Source organism: Thunnus albacares, chromosome 9 (assembly GCF_914725855.1).
Source record: "Thunnus albacares chromosome 9, fThuAlb1.1, whole genome shotgun sequence".
NCBI lineage: Eukaryota > Metazoa > Chordata > Actinopteri > Scombriformes > Scombridae > Thunnus > Thunnus albacares.
This window is the reverse complement of record NC_058114.1, coordinates 4,667,962-4,683,387: the sequence shown is the minus strand read 5'-3', so window position 1 is coordinate 4,683,387 and position 15,426 is coordinate 4,667,962. Positions and strand designations below refer to the sequence as shown.

The window sequence follows — 15,426 nt, the reverse complement described above, 5'->3', positions numbered from 1 at the left end:
TGCGTTGGTAAAGGTTTTATAATCTCATGAGAGATTTGCCGTGAGATGGCAGGACACTTAATCGTTATTTTTTTCATTCTGATACTTTGCTTGTATGATAAATATTCATAATTTAATTTGTGTTTAACCAAATGATCACACAGCAAAACTGGGGCTCTGTCACATCCATGCATATGAATACTGTACACAGTGGGGGAGGAACAGGAGGTTAAGCAACCTTAATCCACCATGCATATGAATCAGTAGACATATTCCTCTACATACTGTATTCTTGTCTGTCACTTTGTAAATGTCTGTTTTTTGTGCTATAAATGACTTATTATTATTATTATTATAGCCTTTAATTCATCTGTAGCATAAATATGTTGTAATTGTGATGGTGACATTGAGAAAAATGAATGATGCACATTAACCTGTCACACACTTTTCTGCATATTCAATGCACATAAAATATTTCCCACAATATATTTAAATAGAGCTCTTAATGTGATATACCAAAACATCTGTGGATATCTTGAAGAGCTCTGCTGTAAAATCCTTTTACATAATTTACACAACAATCTCACATTTCTCCCTTTTTTTTTTCTTACATCCCACATTTTAAATGACTTTTTCTTCTTCTCGGTTATATTCCTGCTAAATGGCTTCTACTGTTTATCTTTCCATATTGCATATTTATATGTCCTTCTTTGATAATATTGTTAATTATATTTTCATTGATACGGGCCCTTATCTTGTATTTGCTCTGCAAAGAAAACTTGAACTCACATTAAATAACCTGCAGTCAACGCACTGAAATACACAAAATATGCACAAATGCATTAATATGCAAATATGCACAAAACATGCCCTCATCCATAACAATGGTGCATCGTATTTTTCATGATGCACGTCACAGTTCTTATATTTTCACTGTTAATTCGGGAAGAGAGGACTATTTTTAGCCTCCCTGCACGACCATTATCTCTCTAACGTTTTTTTTTTTCCTGTTAAATCTGTGTGTGAAATGAACACTTGACTCTGCAATAAAATATATGAGGGGAAGAGATGCGGGAAAGACCAAATTGTTGCTATATTGGAGCATCCACCGGTGCAGCTGGTCTATTTTTAGCCGGGAACTACATCAGCTCTGACTGCAGACACTGTGAAGGGAAATCACCAGCGCTGTTTTTTTGCTGCTGTCTTCACCAAACCGCTGAAGCAAATTAAAACCGGGAAGGACAGTGGGACATGATGTTTACTGTTTATGTGTTGGACAGAGAGAGAGAGAAAGAGCTGTGCGTCTCAGAGGCGAAAGAAAGAGAGAAAGTCACCCAGGGAAAAAAAAAAATCAAATTATTTTTTTGTGATGAGGGCTGTTCTCTGAGCCTCGTGGTGAGATGTTTTGATTATCATCATACGCAAGCGTGATCCTTCCTATGAGTCCTGTTGGAGCGCAGGATCACCGGCAACCCTGTCTGAGGCGCAGCAGGAGGTCCAACTCCTCCTGAGAGGAGGGAGAGAGGGAGAGAGAGAGAGAGAGACAGAGAGAGAGAGAGAGAGAGAGAGAGAGAGGCGTGCTGCACATTGGTCGGGCTACTTTTCTGACGACACACCAACAATCGTCAACCTGTAGGGCGCGCGCGGTGCTCTGCTGTCTCCACTGCCACCCTCTCCCCTCTGACACCGAGCCCGATCCTCGGACATCCAGGGACGCATGAACTGGGAGAGGGTGCCGGTTCGATCCCCGTGCGGAGAGGAGAGGTACCGGAAAGTTGAGGGGTCGTGCGCCATCCCCGCTTCATGAATGGCCGGAACATGGAGGAGATGCCATTCGAAAGAGTCAAGACCCGGCGGAGGAAGGGTCACTGCCCAGCCGGTGCACCCCTGGGCGCCATCGCCTGTGAGGACGAGTTCAACAGCCACGAACTGGAGGCTCTCTTCCAGAACTACAACCTGAAGCTGGAGCAGACCGCCACCCTCAAAGCGCTGGCGGTGCTCATCGTGGCCGCGTCGTCGCTGTCCCTGGTGGAGCTGCTGTCCAACCCGCGTCTCACCTTGTCCAAGGGCTCCTACCCGGTTCACTGCGTGGTGTTCCTGTCGCTGTTTATCGTCACCAACGTCAAATACCTGCAGGTGACGCAGCTGCAGCAAATAGCGAAGCTGGCCCTGCTGTTCAGCTTCACCTTTGCGCTGCTCTGCTGCCCGTTTCCACTGGCGCTCGGTACGTCGGAGCTGGTGAACGCCGCTGCCCCTGAGCAAGGCGTGTGGCAGCTCATGCTGGTCACCCTCGTGGCTTACGTGCTGCTGCCGGTGCGGACTCTGCTGGCCGTGCTGTTCGGGGTGATGCTGGCTGCATCCCACTTCATTGTCATAGCGACGTCGGTCACTGGAAGGAGACAGAAGCTGTGGAGACCGGTAAGTGCTGCACCTGCGTCCCGGTCACTCATCCAACTCCACTGCCTCATGCTCAGTTTTAATTCAAACCATCATCAAATCAAAAAAAAAGTAGCCGGTTGACTACTCTGCAACTGTAGTCCAAGTACACCTGGGCAGCTGCTCCAGTAGAACAGCGTGGTTGTGTTGGGAAGCTTCCAGCTATGAAGTTATTATATGAATGTGGAGTGGTGCTGAGAGGCAGCATGCTCGCTCACAAGACTTTCTCTGGAGAAGAAAAGGTTAAAACACACCAGTTATCGATTTTAGCTCCAGGATACTGTAGCTGTAAAATTGGAAACGAGCAGAAAGTTTAACTTTTGCGCACCAGAGTAATGAAGCAGACGAGGAGCTGTCCAGCTGCCGGTGCTGAAACGGGCTTCCTGCAGAGCCTCAGACACAACTTACTGTTGATACTTGAGTGGTGCTTGTGCTCCAGATTGTAGGAAGAGGGAACAATTTTAGTGTATAGGATGTAATTTTCCGCACCACAGCAACCTTTTTTGGCTTGTGACCCTGTAAAATGAAGCTTTGTCAACTTGTGACCCCTTATCAGAGGCTGCAAATGTCACTATGTGGTCACCAGTTCAATGAAAGTCTACATTCTCCCTCTCAAAATGTTTTATTTATAAATTCTGGGGGGTGTTAAGTCATCTTGTGTAGAAGAAATATATTTGTTCTGCTTTTGAATACTTGTGACACCTCACATTGATCTTGCAACCCCCAGATTTGGAACCATGCTGCTATAAGACAGAAAATTCCTGTGGTAGTGAAAAGATTCATAATACTTTGACACACTTTATTAATTTTGCACTAAAGCGCTGCTGCCCCTTGTGATCCTTTAAAAGTCTACTGGTGACCCCTCATCACTGGATGCATCAAGTTCAACCAAAGGGTGATCTCTGTCTTCATTTTATTTTTGGAGGTCACTAGTAGTTCACTAGAAAAGATTCGAGAAGTCTAAAAATAAACTTTGTGTGGCAGAAATATGTTTTTTCCTGTTGATCCTTTCCCTTCATATTTTATTTTGGGTGTCCTGACAGTAGATTGGGATCCACTGCATTAATGCTAGAAGTGTTTGCTGTTGTTTATTAGTTACAGTATGAACTGCAGTGAGGTTGTTTTGTTTTATGAGGTGTTGTTTATCTGCTCACCATACAGAAAAAGTACCATCCATCTGGCTGTGTAGGATTAGAGTGTGTCTTTGACCTTTCATCTCTGACCTTTTTGGATCGACAGAGTAGCTATAGAGTTCATTCTCCAAATTAAGTGTCCGGCAGGATCAACAGTCTAAGATCATTAATCAATAATGCACTTTGTCTGCTAGCCTTTCCACTGTACAGCTTTTGTTCTGTAAGTCACACCTATGATTCATGTTGTAATCCATGTGCTGTCCTCAATGTCTTCTATTCAATCCATCCTATGGATTAATCAAGGATTGTGAAATCTAATCTAACCGTGATGTATGCCTGCGCGCATAAAACGCACATATGGACACGTGCGTTCCTTCAGACTCACATGCACATACAGTACATAGATCCTGCCGGCTTTGTTTGGCATGTCTGTTCTTGTTTGTGTGCAGCTGGTGGCCAATGCGGTGCTGTTCACCAGCGTCAACTTGTCGGGGGTGTTTGTGAGGATTCTCACCGAGCGCACCCAGAGGAAAGTCTTCCTGCAAGCCCGCAACTGCATCGAGGAGAGGTTGAGGCTGGAGGATGAAAATGAGAAGCAGGTGAGGCGTGAATATGCACACACGAAAAACACACACACACACACACACACACACAAATGCACACAGATAGAAAACAGCAGAAGGAGTGCAAGACGACACCGGCGCATCCACACGTTTCACCTCGTCTTGTGCGCGTATGTTCATGAAATATTCACAGTCTGTTGAGAGTTTCTTTTAAAGGTTTCAGGTGCCAATGTATTCTAACAACCTGCCCACAGGCACACAGTAACTATGACAGCAGCTATTTAAGGAAAGAACAATTACTGTGGCACATGCACCGGCGCCACACATTCCACCCCCTCTGCGCACACCTACATGGAGCGATTTAACTAAGGAACAATCAGGCAACTTTAACACACAGAAAGACTTTGTTATACGCCGCACCCTCCTCACTCGCCATGTGCACGAAACCCACCTACACCAGTTGTTAAATAGAGAACTAATTATCCCATGTATATAATGCACTTCTATACATCTCACCTCTGTTATACAACGCTTGTGAGTGCACACACACACACACACCTGTGCTTTGTAGATTAGATGATGATATGCTGTGTTTTCCCCAGCAGTAACAGGCTCCCTTCTGACAGGTAATTACACAAGCAGATTGCTTTCATGGCCTCCCTACTCCAGTAAAGGTCACAATTTATCTGGGTGAGAGAAACACACACAGACCCCTGATTGGGATCTATCAACATCCAGCCAACGGTGTGTAACCGGGCAGCTGCTGATGTGCCCATGAACAAACATCTTAGATCTTGAATTTTTTTTTTTTTGAATTTCACCCATCAAACAGGCCTCGGTTTGCTCCAGGTTCTGCTTTGAGCTGAATCCATAGTTCGTATTGATTGTGTAGGCTCTGTGCTGTATGTCTGTGTGGTAAATTGACTTCTCGGTTCAATAACAATCTCAGAACCCAGAAGCAATGCGTAGCTTTCTCTTGACTCACATGACGCTTTCAGAAACACTATTCATGACCGAAAACCACTGTTCCAAATTTGGCATTACTCTAAAAGTGGTATAAAAATGGTCAGTGTCTTACTGAAAGGTCCACAAAACAAAACAATCCCAACACAAGGTTGATTTACAAGCTTTTTCTGTTCTATCTGTTGACATATAAGCTCAGAAGCTGTCATTACTTCATTCATAACACTTTCAAGACTTCTAGTCCATGTTGGCTTAAAAGGCAAAGCATCAAACTTCGATATTGACCTTGAAAATAGTTTGACAAAATCATCCCAACTTTAAGGTCCACTTACTACCTCTTTTCAGAGCTCTCAGCAGCTACTAAACCTCCACAGATTCATCTCCATGACAACTGAGCAAAGTCCTGCTGATAAAGATCATCTGATATGGATGTTTGGGATTGGTTCGTCAAACTATTTCCAATGTCAATGACCTTTGATGAAGCTTATTACAAAAATGACTCATATTATATGTTTCAAAGTCTGGTTAAGTTTAGGAAACCAAAACTAGTTGGACAAGTTGAGGGAAAGATGATCAGATATTTTGCACACCAAACCTTCACCTTGAGGTTCTGCAGCGCTATAACGATGACACACCACTTCCACCTTTGCTTCTTATTTAAATGAACACAAGAAGTCTTGTTAAGGAAAGTAAACGTAAGTTGTTTGACAAAATTTAAAAAAAAAACCCTCCAAGTCCACTTACAAACTTTTTCTGGAGATTTTAAAGGCATCTTATGGTCTTCATCAGTTGTCATGGAGATAGTTCAGTTGTCATCGTGATATTTAAGCATTAAACTTTGGTCTTCTTTCCTCTTGTTTTTTATGCTCATACTACATATAATCAGCTGTTTGTCAGAGTTTGATTTTATCCTATCTTAAGTCACGTGATGACAGCTGAACTAACTTTATCCACTGATGAAGACCGTGAAATGCAGTTGAAAGCCCGGCAAAAAGCTAGTAAATGGATTTTGAGTTCAGATATTTTTTGTCAAACTTCTCCCTCCAAGGTCAAGAATGACCTTTCATGTTTAAACATAGTTTGTTTTTTCTGACCGTCTGACAGTCTCGAAATTTTAACCTCTTCTATGTTGACCTTAGACAATATAATATTTATTTATTTGTTTGTTTATTTAACAGGGACAGTGCACATTAATAAACATTGCTGTAAATGCGCCAGAGTTAGCCAAGAGGCTATTTTTCATCTGTAGTCCCTGGACAGATGTTACAGAGTTACCCTAAAAACAGAATATGAAAATGAAATTGAATTTACAAAGTTACTGAGGTCATTTATAAGCATGCGGAACAATTAATAAAATTAAGAACATATATAATATTAATAAAAAACATCCTTAAAACATGCAACACAGAGACTCACGATACAAGATATGCACAATAAATACATGAAGATATTAATGTTAATAGAAAAGTAGATTGAATAAGTCCACATTGAGCTGCATTGTTAGACACTAACTAGAACATGCAAAGCAGAAGCACAGATACAAAAAGCATGCACAGTATGTAAAATACATAAATTAGTCTGACACAATGAAAGCAAAACCACAATAAGACATGCATGCAGGTACATGAAGGCAGACTGGCGGTAGCAAGATAGCAAGATAGGTGACAGTAGACAGCAAGGCAACATGCAATATGTTCATGTGACTCTACTTTTAACATTATTTCATATGTGGTAAAGCAAATTTATAGCCACATGGTCATCTGTTGATGTAATAATCAGTTTGGTCACACAAGCACCAAACTACTTCCCAAAGCTTTGAAGTATATTTCCACTTTCCTGTTCATGTACAAATGTCCTTTTTCTGACATTTCCATCACTGATGATTGGAAATTGACTTGTAGCCATCTAGTGAATTTCCTTCTCACCAGTACTGTATGTATTTCAGTTTTAAAGATGATCTGTAACCATGTGTCATCACATTTTAAATAACTGTGTCATGATAATTGTACTTGTTCTTGTCTTGTCATCTCCATTTTATCTCCATTTTTTTCATTCGCATGGATATCTTGTGCTTTTCTGCTTCATTTTGGATTTCATAAACACATTTTACATGTGAAATTGGCTGTGTATGATATTGTTGTCCACTCATGACATCAGTAAACCTAAAGACAAAAACCTCCTCTCTCTTCCTCTTGACTGAGCTTTAGTTTCCCATTTTCTGCAAACAAATAGTTTGTTTGAAAGACACAAAGTTTTTGAGGGAATTGCTCCTTCTTGGAAATCCACATGTTAATGTGAGAGAACGTGAGCCGACGGTTCATTAATAAAGCACCATGAAGAGAGCCGTAGTCAAACAGAGCACACAGTGAATTAAGCCTGGGACATATTAGAGAAATGGGAATCATTAGTGTGTGATTATAACACGTTCAGGGAAGAGAAGTGGAAGAGATTAATAAAGCAGATAAATGAATTTTTTTTATTATTAAAATGACCACACCCTCACACTTAATTGCTTATCATGATTTCCACACCTGACACACTTACACTAACAGCCTCTATCAGGAAGTGTGACGGCTGTTTGTAAAAGCTGCTCTCCAGCGTAGTTTTTTTTTTTATTCGCAGGTGAGAGGCAGTTGTCTGAATGGATGTATGATGTGAAACGGTGTCAGACGGAGAACCAGGAGAGCCCCGGCTGCTTTTATAACTCTGCCTCTCAACAGCTATTGAGCAGAGCCACCTGATGATTCATCGTGCATTCACAACCGTTCGACATCCTACTAGAGCTGCTGCAACTGAGACTGTTGACACACACAAACACAAATATGCTGATCTACCATATATAGATGATACTTTAGGAAAGAGCTGCGTTCGATTAATCGATTAGTTGATTGAAATAAAGTTATTCTGCAACTAGTTTGATAATTGATTCATTGTTTAAGTAATTTTTTCAAGCAAATACACCAAATATGTGATTCTTCCAAGTTCTCCAATGTGAGAATTCACTGTTTTTCTAGCCTTACATTATAGCAAATTGAATATTTTGGAGTTTTGAACAAAAAAAGACATCTGATAATATCATCTTCTGCTCTTGAATACTGTGATCATTGTTTTTCATGCGATTCATTGAGAAAATATTCATCAGATTAGCAGACAATGAAAATAATTATTAGTTGTAGCCCTGCTTGAAGCTTGTGCCGAGAGGAGCTATTTAACTGAAAATTAATTCTTAATATATTAATCAGTTAAATTATTCTTCAAGCACAAATGTAAAACATTCTCCAGTTCTAGCTTCTCGCATGTTATGGAATTACATTCATATTGGCCGATTCTGCACTTCGCAGTTTAGTGTCAATGTTTGGTGCCTGTGCAGGAAGTCTTTCATGGAGTGACGTGAAAAGTAAAGGTGTGGGAATCGATGATGGTGGTGGATGTGTGTGTGTGTTGCACGTCTGATTTTCATGCAGGACGTTGGAATATAAATCTGGATTGGAGTATAATATTTTCTCCTGCTGTGATTATGAGATACCACATGATTAGAGCTGATACCGAGTGCGCTCGAGTCCATTCAGATCCACTTGAGTATTTAATAGATTGATACAAAGACCCATGGCAGTAAAATGAGATGCTACCCAACCCGATTACAGTAGCATCTGGGTCGGATCTGTCTCATGTCAAGTCCCATGTCGGGTCTCGGCTCCTCAGAACCAAGTAGTTTGTGTTGCAGACTTGCAGTCAATATTCACCTTTTTATTAAACATAACCATGATTGTTCCCTAACATTAACCAGACTGTAATATGTGCAGATATTGTAGATAATCTTATCCATTTTTCACAATTTTGTGACATTTTTTTTAGGTCAAACCATCAACATTTCTAGATAAAACTTTAGTTTAATGGCTATTAGTTGCAGCCCAACCTCCATGTGGTCCAAAAATCCAATAACTTCAGTTTCTGTGGCCTAAAGAGCTGTATCTAACGATTATTTTGATTGGTTAACAAAACAACCTTACCTCAAGATTCACTCTGTTGCTGTTCTGGAGCTTTTGATCGTATCACAAGATCTTCCTCAGCAGATGGGCCTTGTTGTGAGATTTTGTCACATTTCCAAAGTCAAGAATTAACTTTGAATCTGAATCGTTTTCATTGTGAATTAATGTGTTGATTATTTTTTGATTAATCGGTCCATTAATCCCCATGAATCCATTGTTGACACATCAAGTCAAAAAGCACAACTTTTATATAGATTTTCTGCATAAACCTGCATGAATTCAATCATACATGATGTGCACTTGTGTCAATATCTTCCCAGTTTAAAGTTCCAACGCTGCCTCCTCTGTTTTAACCCCTCCCCTCCTCAGGAGCGTCTGCTAATGAGCCTACTGCCCAGGAATGTTGCCATGGAGATGAAGGAGGACTTCCTGAAGCCGCCTGAGAGGATCTTTCACAAGATCTACATCCAACGTCATGACAATGTCAGGTACGGGGGTGTCATGACAACTGTGGACCGCAGAGATGTACAGAAGGGGGCTGGAATGTTTTGATCCAGGTGTCACCTGCTGTGACGTCAAGGTCAAGAATAGAAGGAGAGCAGATTAAGATTAGCCATTAACGCAGATGCAATCAAACTACGTAAAGGTTAGAAAGAGAAAAGGGAACGGATCAGTGTTGCCTCTGCGGCAGATCAATAAACTGTTGTTATAGGTAGATCATAGACATCTGCACATTCTTGATACTGTTATCGGGCAGATTAGCATTTTATGAATCTGCATGAGACTCATAAATGTGTTCAAATTAAGTATTATTTTATTGCCAACCATTAAATGCATGAGGTTATTGTTTTGTTGAAATCTCTGTAGCAACCAAATGGGGAGATTTTCTTCTGTATGTCTATAAAACACACTGGTGATATTTTGCTGTTTCACCAAAATGTATTTCCAGCTGTAATGAAACATGTTGTTTGTATTATTCAAAGACTGCGAAAGTGATTGGCTGGCAACTACCCCCCCCCCCCCCCCCCCCCCTTCCCCCCTGTGCTTTTTTCCCCAATTTTGAGTGGCAGTTCAGAATGGCTTGTTTCCACACATCAAAAAGTTGGTAAAAGAGGCAACTGCATGCAAGTTTCCGCACCTAATAATTACTGCTCAATTCCAACATTCGGTGATGATACAGGAAGTAGTGCAGCCTTTATGTCGCGAGTAACAATGTAGGGGTGGTTGAGGTGGTGAGTACAACTCCCATGCAAGATTTGATTGTTTCCATGTTTGAGTTTGCATCCCATCACAAACTTTTTATTTAAACCACAACAATTATCCTTCAGCTGCCTAACCTCATTAACCATAGTTTATTGGACATAACCATGATCTTTCCCAAAACCCTTCCAAACCATTCCATAGTTGGAAAGAATTTTGAAAACATTGTCAATGAGCATAAAAAAAAAATAATGTAATTGAATGTAATTTTGGGGTTTTGCAGAATCGTCCAATGTCAGTATTATTGGCTGGTAATAGGTTTGGCAGCATTTGAATAACATCTCTAACAGCAAAACCCACCTCAAGTTGTAGGATTTGGCTGCAATTCTCTATATTTTTCTTATTGTCAACAAACCTCATGTGCAGAGCCAAACCAACAATGAACTGATCTACTTACAAGTATTGTGTGTGTGTATCCAAAGCCTGATATTTCTTATTCCTCTGTGCCGTAGACCTCTGTTGTTGTCCGAAAACTATTAAAAACACATCAGTGAGCCGCACCGTTGCACTGGGTGACATATTCCTTCATTATTAGGAGTTTGGGCATGTTTAGTTAGTTTAGATACACCTCCAAAGACTGATAACAGCGATCACGTTTTCAGCCTCCGGAGAGTAGTTCTGTGTAGAGCAGACGCCACTGAGCATGTGCGGGAACGTGGTTCTGTTTACAGAGCTTTGCTAGCTTGTAGCGCTACATTTCACAACCTTTTGACTTTATATTGAAGTTCTTTGAGAAATTGACAATGTAGTGTGTTGCTTGGGATCTGTGACATTTTATAGACTAAACAATTAATTAATCAATTAATCACAAAGTAGTTCTCAGATTAATCAATAATGAAAACAGTCTTTTTTTAGTTGCAGGCCCAAATTAGTCCATTGACAGAAATCACCTATGAACTATTTTGCTAATATGGCACTTATTTACATCATTTATTAAGTAAAAACATTTGCAGGTTTGCAATAGAAAGAACTTGCTGCTTCATCCCAGTTGCATATAATTGTTAGTTGAATGTCTTCTGGTTTTTGATTGTTTGTTTGTTACATAACAAAAAAGCAATTTGACAACATTCCCTTAGGTCCAGAGAACTTGCGATGGACACTTTTCCCACATTTAATAGTATAAACAGCTAATCAATTAGATCATTAGATGAAAAAAAAATAAATTAGAGATGAATCAATAATGAAAATATCATTAGTTGCAGGCATGTCCTTGTGAATTTTATCAGCCCCTTCAGCAGCCACCTCTCTTGAACTTGTAATAAAGAAAATATTACAGAGCATGAGAGCCCGGCCTGACTTTGAGCTGATTACATTTCAACGAGGCAGTAAAGAGAATAGGAGAGCTGTATCAGTGCTACTGAGTGTGGGAGTGGAGGGCTAGGTAGCATGTCAACAGCACTCCTGTCAAGAGACAATCCTCTCCTCTCCTCTCTCTCTCTCTCTCTCTGTCTGTCTGTCTGTCTGCTTGGCTCCCACACTCACCCACAGCTCTGGAACATCACCGCCGATCACCAGCCTCACTGCCGCGCTGGCACCCGGCCAAACATCATGCTGCTGCACCCAGCGAGCGAGCTTCCTCCCGTCTCCAGGGAGCTGCTACACATGCTCACATAAACACATGATGGGAGAAAAAAAAAACAAAAAAAACCAAAACATCAGCTTTATGTTGCCGAGCAAGGGGCGTGACATCTCCCTGATCTGGCCCTCGTTTGATGTGGCCCCAAGAACGTTTGATCACACACCTATTTAGCTCAGCCACCGCTCTGCTCTCCCCCTCGCCTCCTTTCTCTCCCCCCCCCCACACCCCCCTCTGCCCTCCTCTCGCCTTCTCCTCCTCACCCACCGCACACAAGCACGACCTGCAGCACCACAGTGCCATTCAAAGACAAATCACACAACAGAGCTCTTCTGTCGAGCAGCAGTCGTGATCCCGGCTTTGCATACATCAGGCTCCCGAGCAACTATACTGTGCTGCCAAAAAGAACACAGCAGCTCAGTCACGATGCAGAGCGAGGCCTTCCTCATGCAACTAGGGCTCAGTAACGAACCTCAACACTTTGTGGGTGCCGACCCAAACTGTCAAGAACGGAAACCTATAGTCGAATGTTCAGATTAATAATAATGTTCACTCAATCAACGATCAGATGATTTACATCACAATTTTGCCAATTTTAGATGATTCTATGAAGGTAAATTTCTAGTACAGCTGTGTGTGTTTAGACAACATTTAACCTGGTGCCTACATTACCCACAATGCAACTTGACTGCCAATAGTTCTCTAGTAGTGGCTAATGTAGCCTTGAGCTGCTAGCCTCAAGCAGAGTTCATCATACTAACTTAAAAGCAACTACAATAGCTCTAAACTGCAATACCAAGACCGATGCTGCTCCTTCATTTCAGTGTCTTCTACATGGATCGATGTTTCTCATCTTAAGCCTCAATCTTTTTGCGTGATATCAGTTGTAGATTTAGGTTTAAACGTGTTGTGTTTCAAGTCACTGCAGTTTTTTTTCTGTATTAAAGCAAGACCGTCTTTCTCTGACCATAACCAAGCACTGCCAGTGCCTAAACATAACCATAAACAGCTTGATATTGCTGTCACTGCCAGCAGATATTGTACTGCAAAAACGTCGTCTCTGAGCATTTCACTCATATGTTCAGTATCAAAATTTTTGCAACTTGCCAAATACATTAATGAGCATTTTCTCATTATGTTGAGAGATAACATAATCCAGCCAGTGTTACCTTTCTAGCAAAACATATTTGCTGTTATAATTTAGTCATGTATTGATGTAATTTCTGGGAGTCAGGGTTGTATCCACAGACTATGTTTTCAACCAACTCATGGAAGTAACATTAGCTTAATAAAAATCCTCTGTCTGAAATCAATAACCCATCGTTTCAAAGATCACTAAAGAATTTGGAGAGGTAAATCTGCTACAAGGAAGGAGCATGATGTTGTTATTAGCACCATAAAACCTTGTAGGGAGGAAGTGGGGAAATGCCGAACTATTCCTTTACAGTTAGTGGCTCCGAGTGTCATCGTAACACCAATAATAACACTGCTGGCATTAGCACTGGGACACCAGTTCACTCAACCGTGATCTCATTTGTCGCAATTATACCAAGATAACAGAATAATTTTTACAATGATGTATTCATGTTTATAAATGCTACTGACAGCACTTTTAATTAAACGAGTTCGAGATGAGGCTGGAATGAGAAATTCTGAGGAGCAACTTTCAACATGAACAAACATGTTAATGAAGTATTTACTCATGATAAGATGGTCGAAAAAGCACTGATTTAGTACCAGTACAGAAACTCAGGTATCATATCAGAACTATGATAAAAAAATATATATATTATCCAGTTCTACACACAGTTTCAGCTCTGAGTCTCTGTTGGGAGCAGTAATTTTTTTTCCTGAGTGGGAGTCAATAAGATCCATAGCACCTTGTTTTGTTGCCATCTGGCCTGCCTCTGAGCAAATGAATGAGGGGCTAAGTAGCTTTCAACACCTTCCTCAACCTCACTACACCAGCTAGCAAGCAGCAGGCAATTTAGCTCTGTAATTGATTTAGTAGTTGGCCTAAAAGACCCTTTCACTTATCAGGGATTGGATTATGATACTTGCCGCTTCCTTCACATTTGAGACACCATTAGCCAATTTCTTTGCACCGGAGTGATCTGTGGGTATTTTGTGTCAGCGAGAGGAGGAATATACTGTTCTGTGCGGTTTAGAGAATCAAGATCAGCTGTCACGACAGGTTGATCTCTTCATGTAAGATTATAATCTCTCTCTTTCTCTTTTTCTCTCTCCCGACAGCATCCTGTTTGCAGACATCGTGGGTTTCACCAGCCTGGCATCTCAGTGTACCGCTCAGGAACTCGTCAAGCTGCTCAACGAACTATTTGGGAAGTTTGATGAACTGGCAACAGTGAGTGCACACCTTGTATCTCCTCACTGCTAACCCTCAGGTCCACTGCCATATAATGAAAATGATAAAATTAATAAATGGTCCACATACTTTTACCAACATGTAAGAACAATAGAGGGATCTTCCATAATTCATATGTGATTATTTATACACGTACTCAGGTTGCATGAAATATCCTAAAATTAGGCACAATATATCAGACTGTTCATACTATAGTCTCAGATATTTTCATACTTTTATTCCTTAGCAGAAAAAGCTGTGAACCCAACATTGACTACAATCTTTTCAAAGTTGACATGGTGTTAGTGTTAGCAAACTGTTGCCTATTGACACATAAAGCAGAAATGGAGCAGTATTCTTTAGCTGCTAAATGGTCCAGTATGTTCACCAGCTAGTCGCTAACTGTGTCTGTTCGATGCTGAGCAGGTAGTGCAGGTAGAGCTTTTTCCACTGGATGAGAGTGAACCAAAACAGTAAAGTTGAGGAGTGGATAACCAAAACAATTAGCTGAAAAATGCTAAAACGCTCTGTAGAGCAGAGGGGAACTGCAGAGCCGGGTGATAATTCTCTGTAGGTTCATCACCACGAGGACATCTTTCACATTACACATAGTCATTTAACTTATTGTTGCTATTAAAATATTCATTATAGCAGCTTTAAACCTGCATGAACTGATTTGGCCACTTGTTTTCAGTGGAAGTAGTGAACACAACTCTGACATATCATTAGCTTTTAAGTTGATATGTTGAACTAGTTAGCAAACAGTTACTTATTTCCAGGTACGGAGCAACATTATCATTCATTTGGAGTCATGTTTCTGTCCATGTGGTGAATGTAAGTCCAATATTCACTCTCTTTTAGCTCTGTCTTTGCTCTCTACCAACTCCTGAGGGAAATATCTGGCTCTTTAGCTGCTAAATGCTCCACTATGTTCACCAGCTAGTCTACAGCTAACTGTGTCTGTTTGCTGTTTGGTGCTGAGCAGGTCGTGTCCAGTGGGTTAGGGTTAGGTTAGATAATGTTTCCAAATTATCCTAAACTTTGGCATCACTGTAATCTCTTGTTACTTATCAGTAAATAAAAGCACTGATATATCTTTGAGAAGCTAAAATAAGCCAATAATATTGGCCATGCGGCTGTAGTGGTTCTTTTTCGGTTCCAG

General features: G+C 40.9%; 1 protein-coding gene across 2 annotated transcripts in view; it reads left to right on the top strand.

Annotated features, from left to right (window-relative positions):
- Positions 1 to 321: 321 nt before the first annotated feature.
- LOC122988415 (adenylate cyclase type 1-like) overlaps positions 322 to 15,426 on the top strand; it is a 59,788-nt gene continuing 44,683 nt past the window's right edge. The window contains exons 1-4 of one of the 2 annotated variants that reach the window (XM_044360691.1): positions 322 to 2,397; positions 3,998 to 4,147; positions 9,433 to 9,551; positions 14,153 to 14,264. In XM_044360691.1, the coding sequence (XP_044216626.1) occupies positions 1,783 to 2,397; positions 3,998 to 4,147; positions 9,433 to 9,551; positions 14,153 to 14,264 (996 nt within the window). In that variant the 5' untranslated portion in view covers positions 322 to 1,782. The remainder of the gene's footprint in view (positions 2,398 to 3,997; positions 4,148 to 9,432; positions 9,552 to 14,152; positions 14,265 to 15,426) is intronic. The other variant, XM_044360690.1, reaches the window with a different exon arrangement.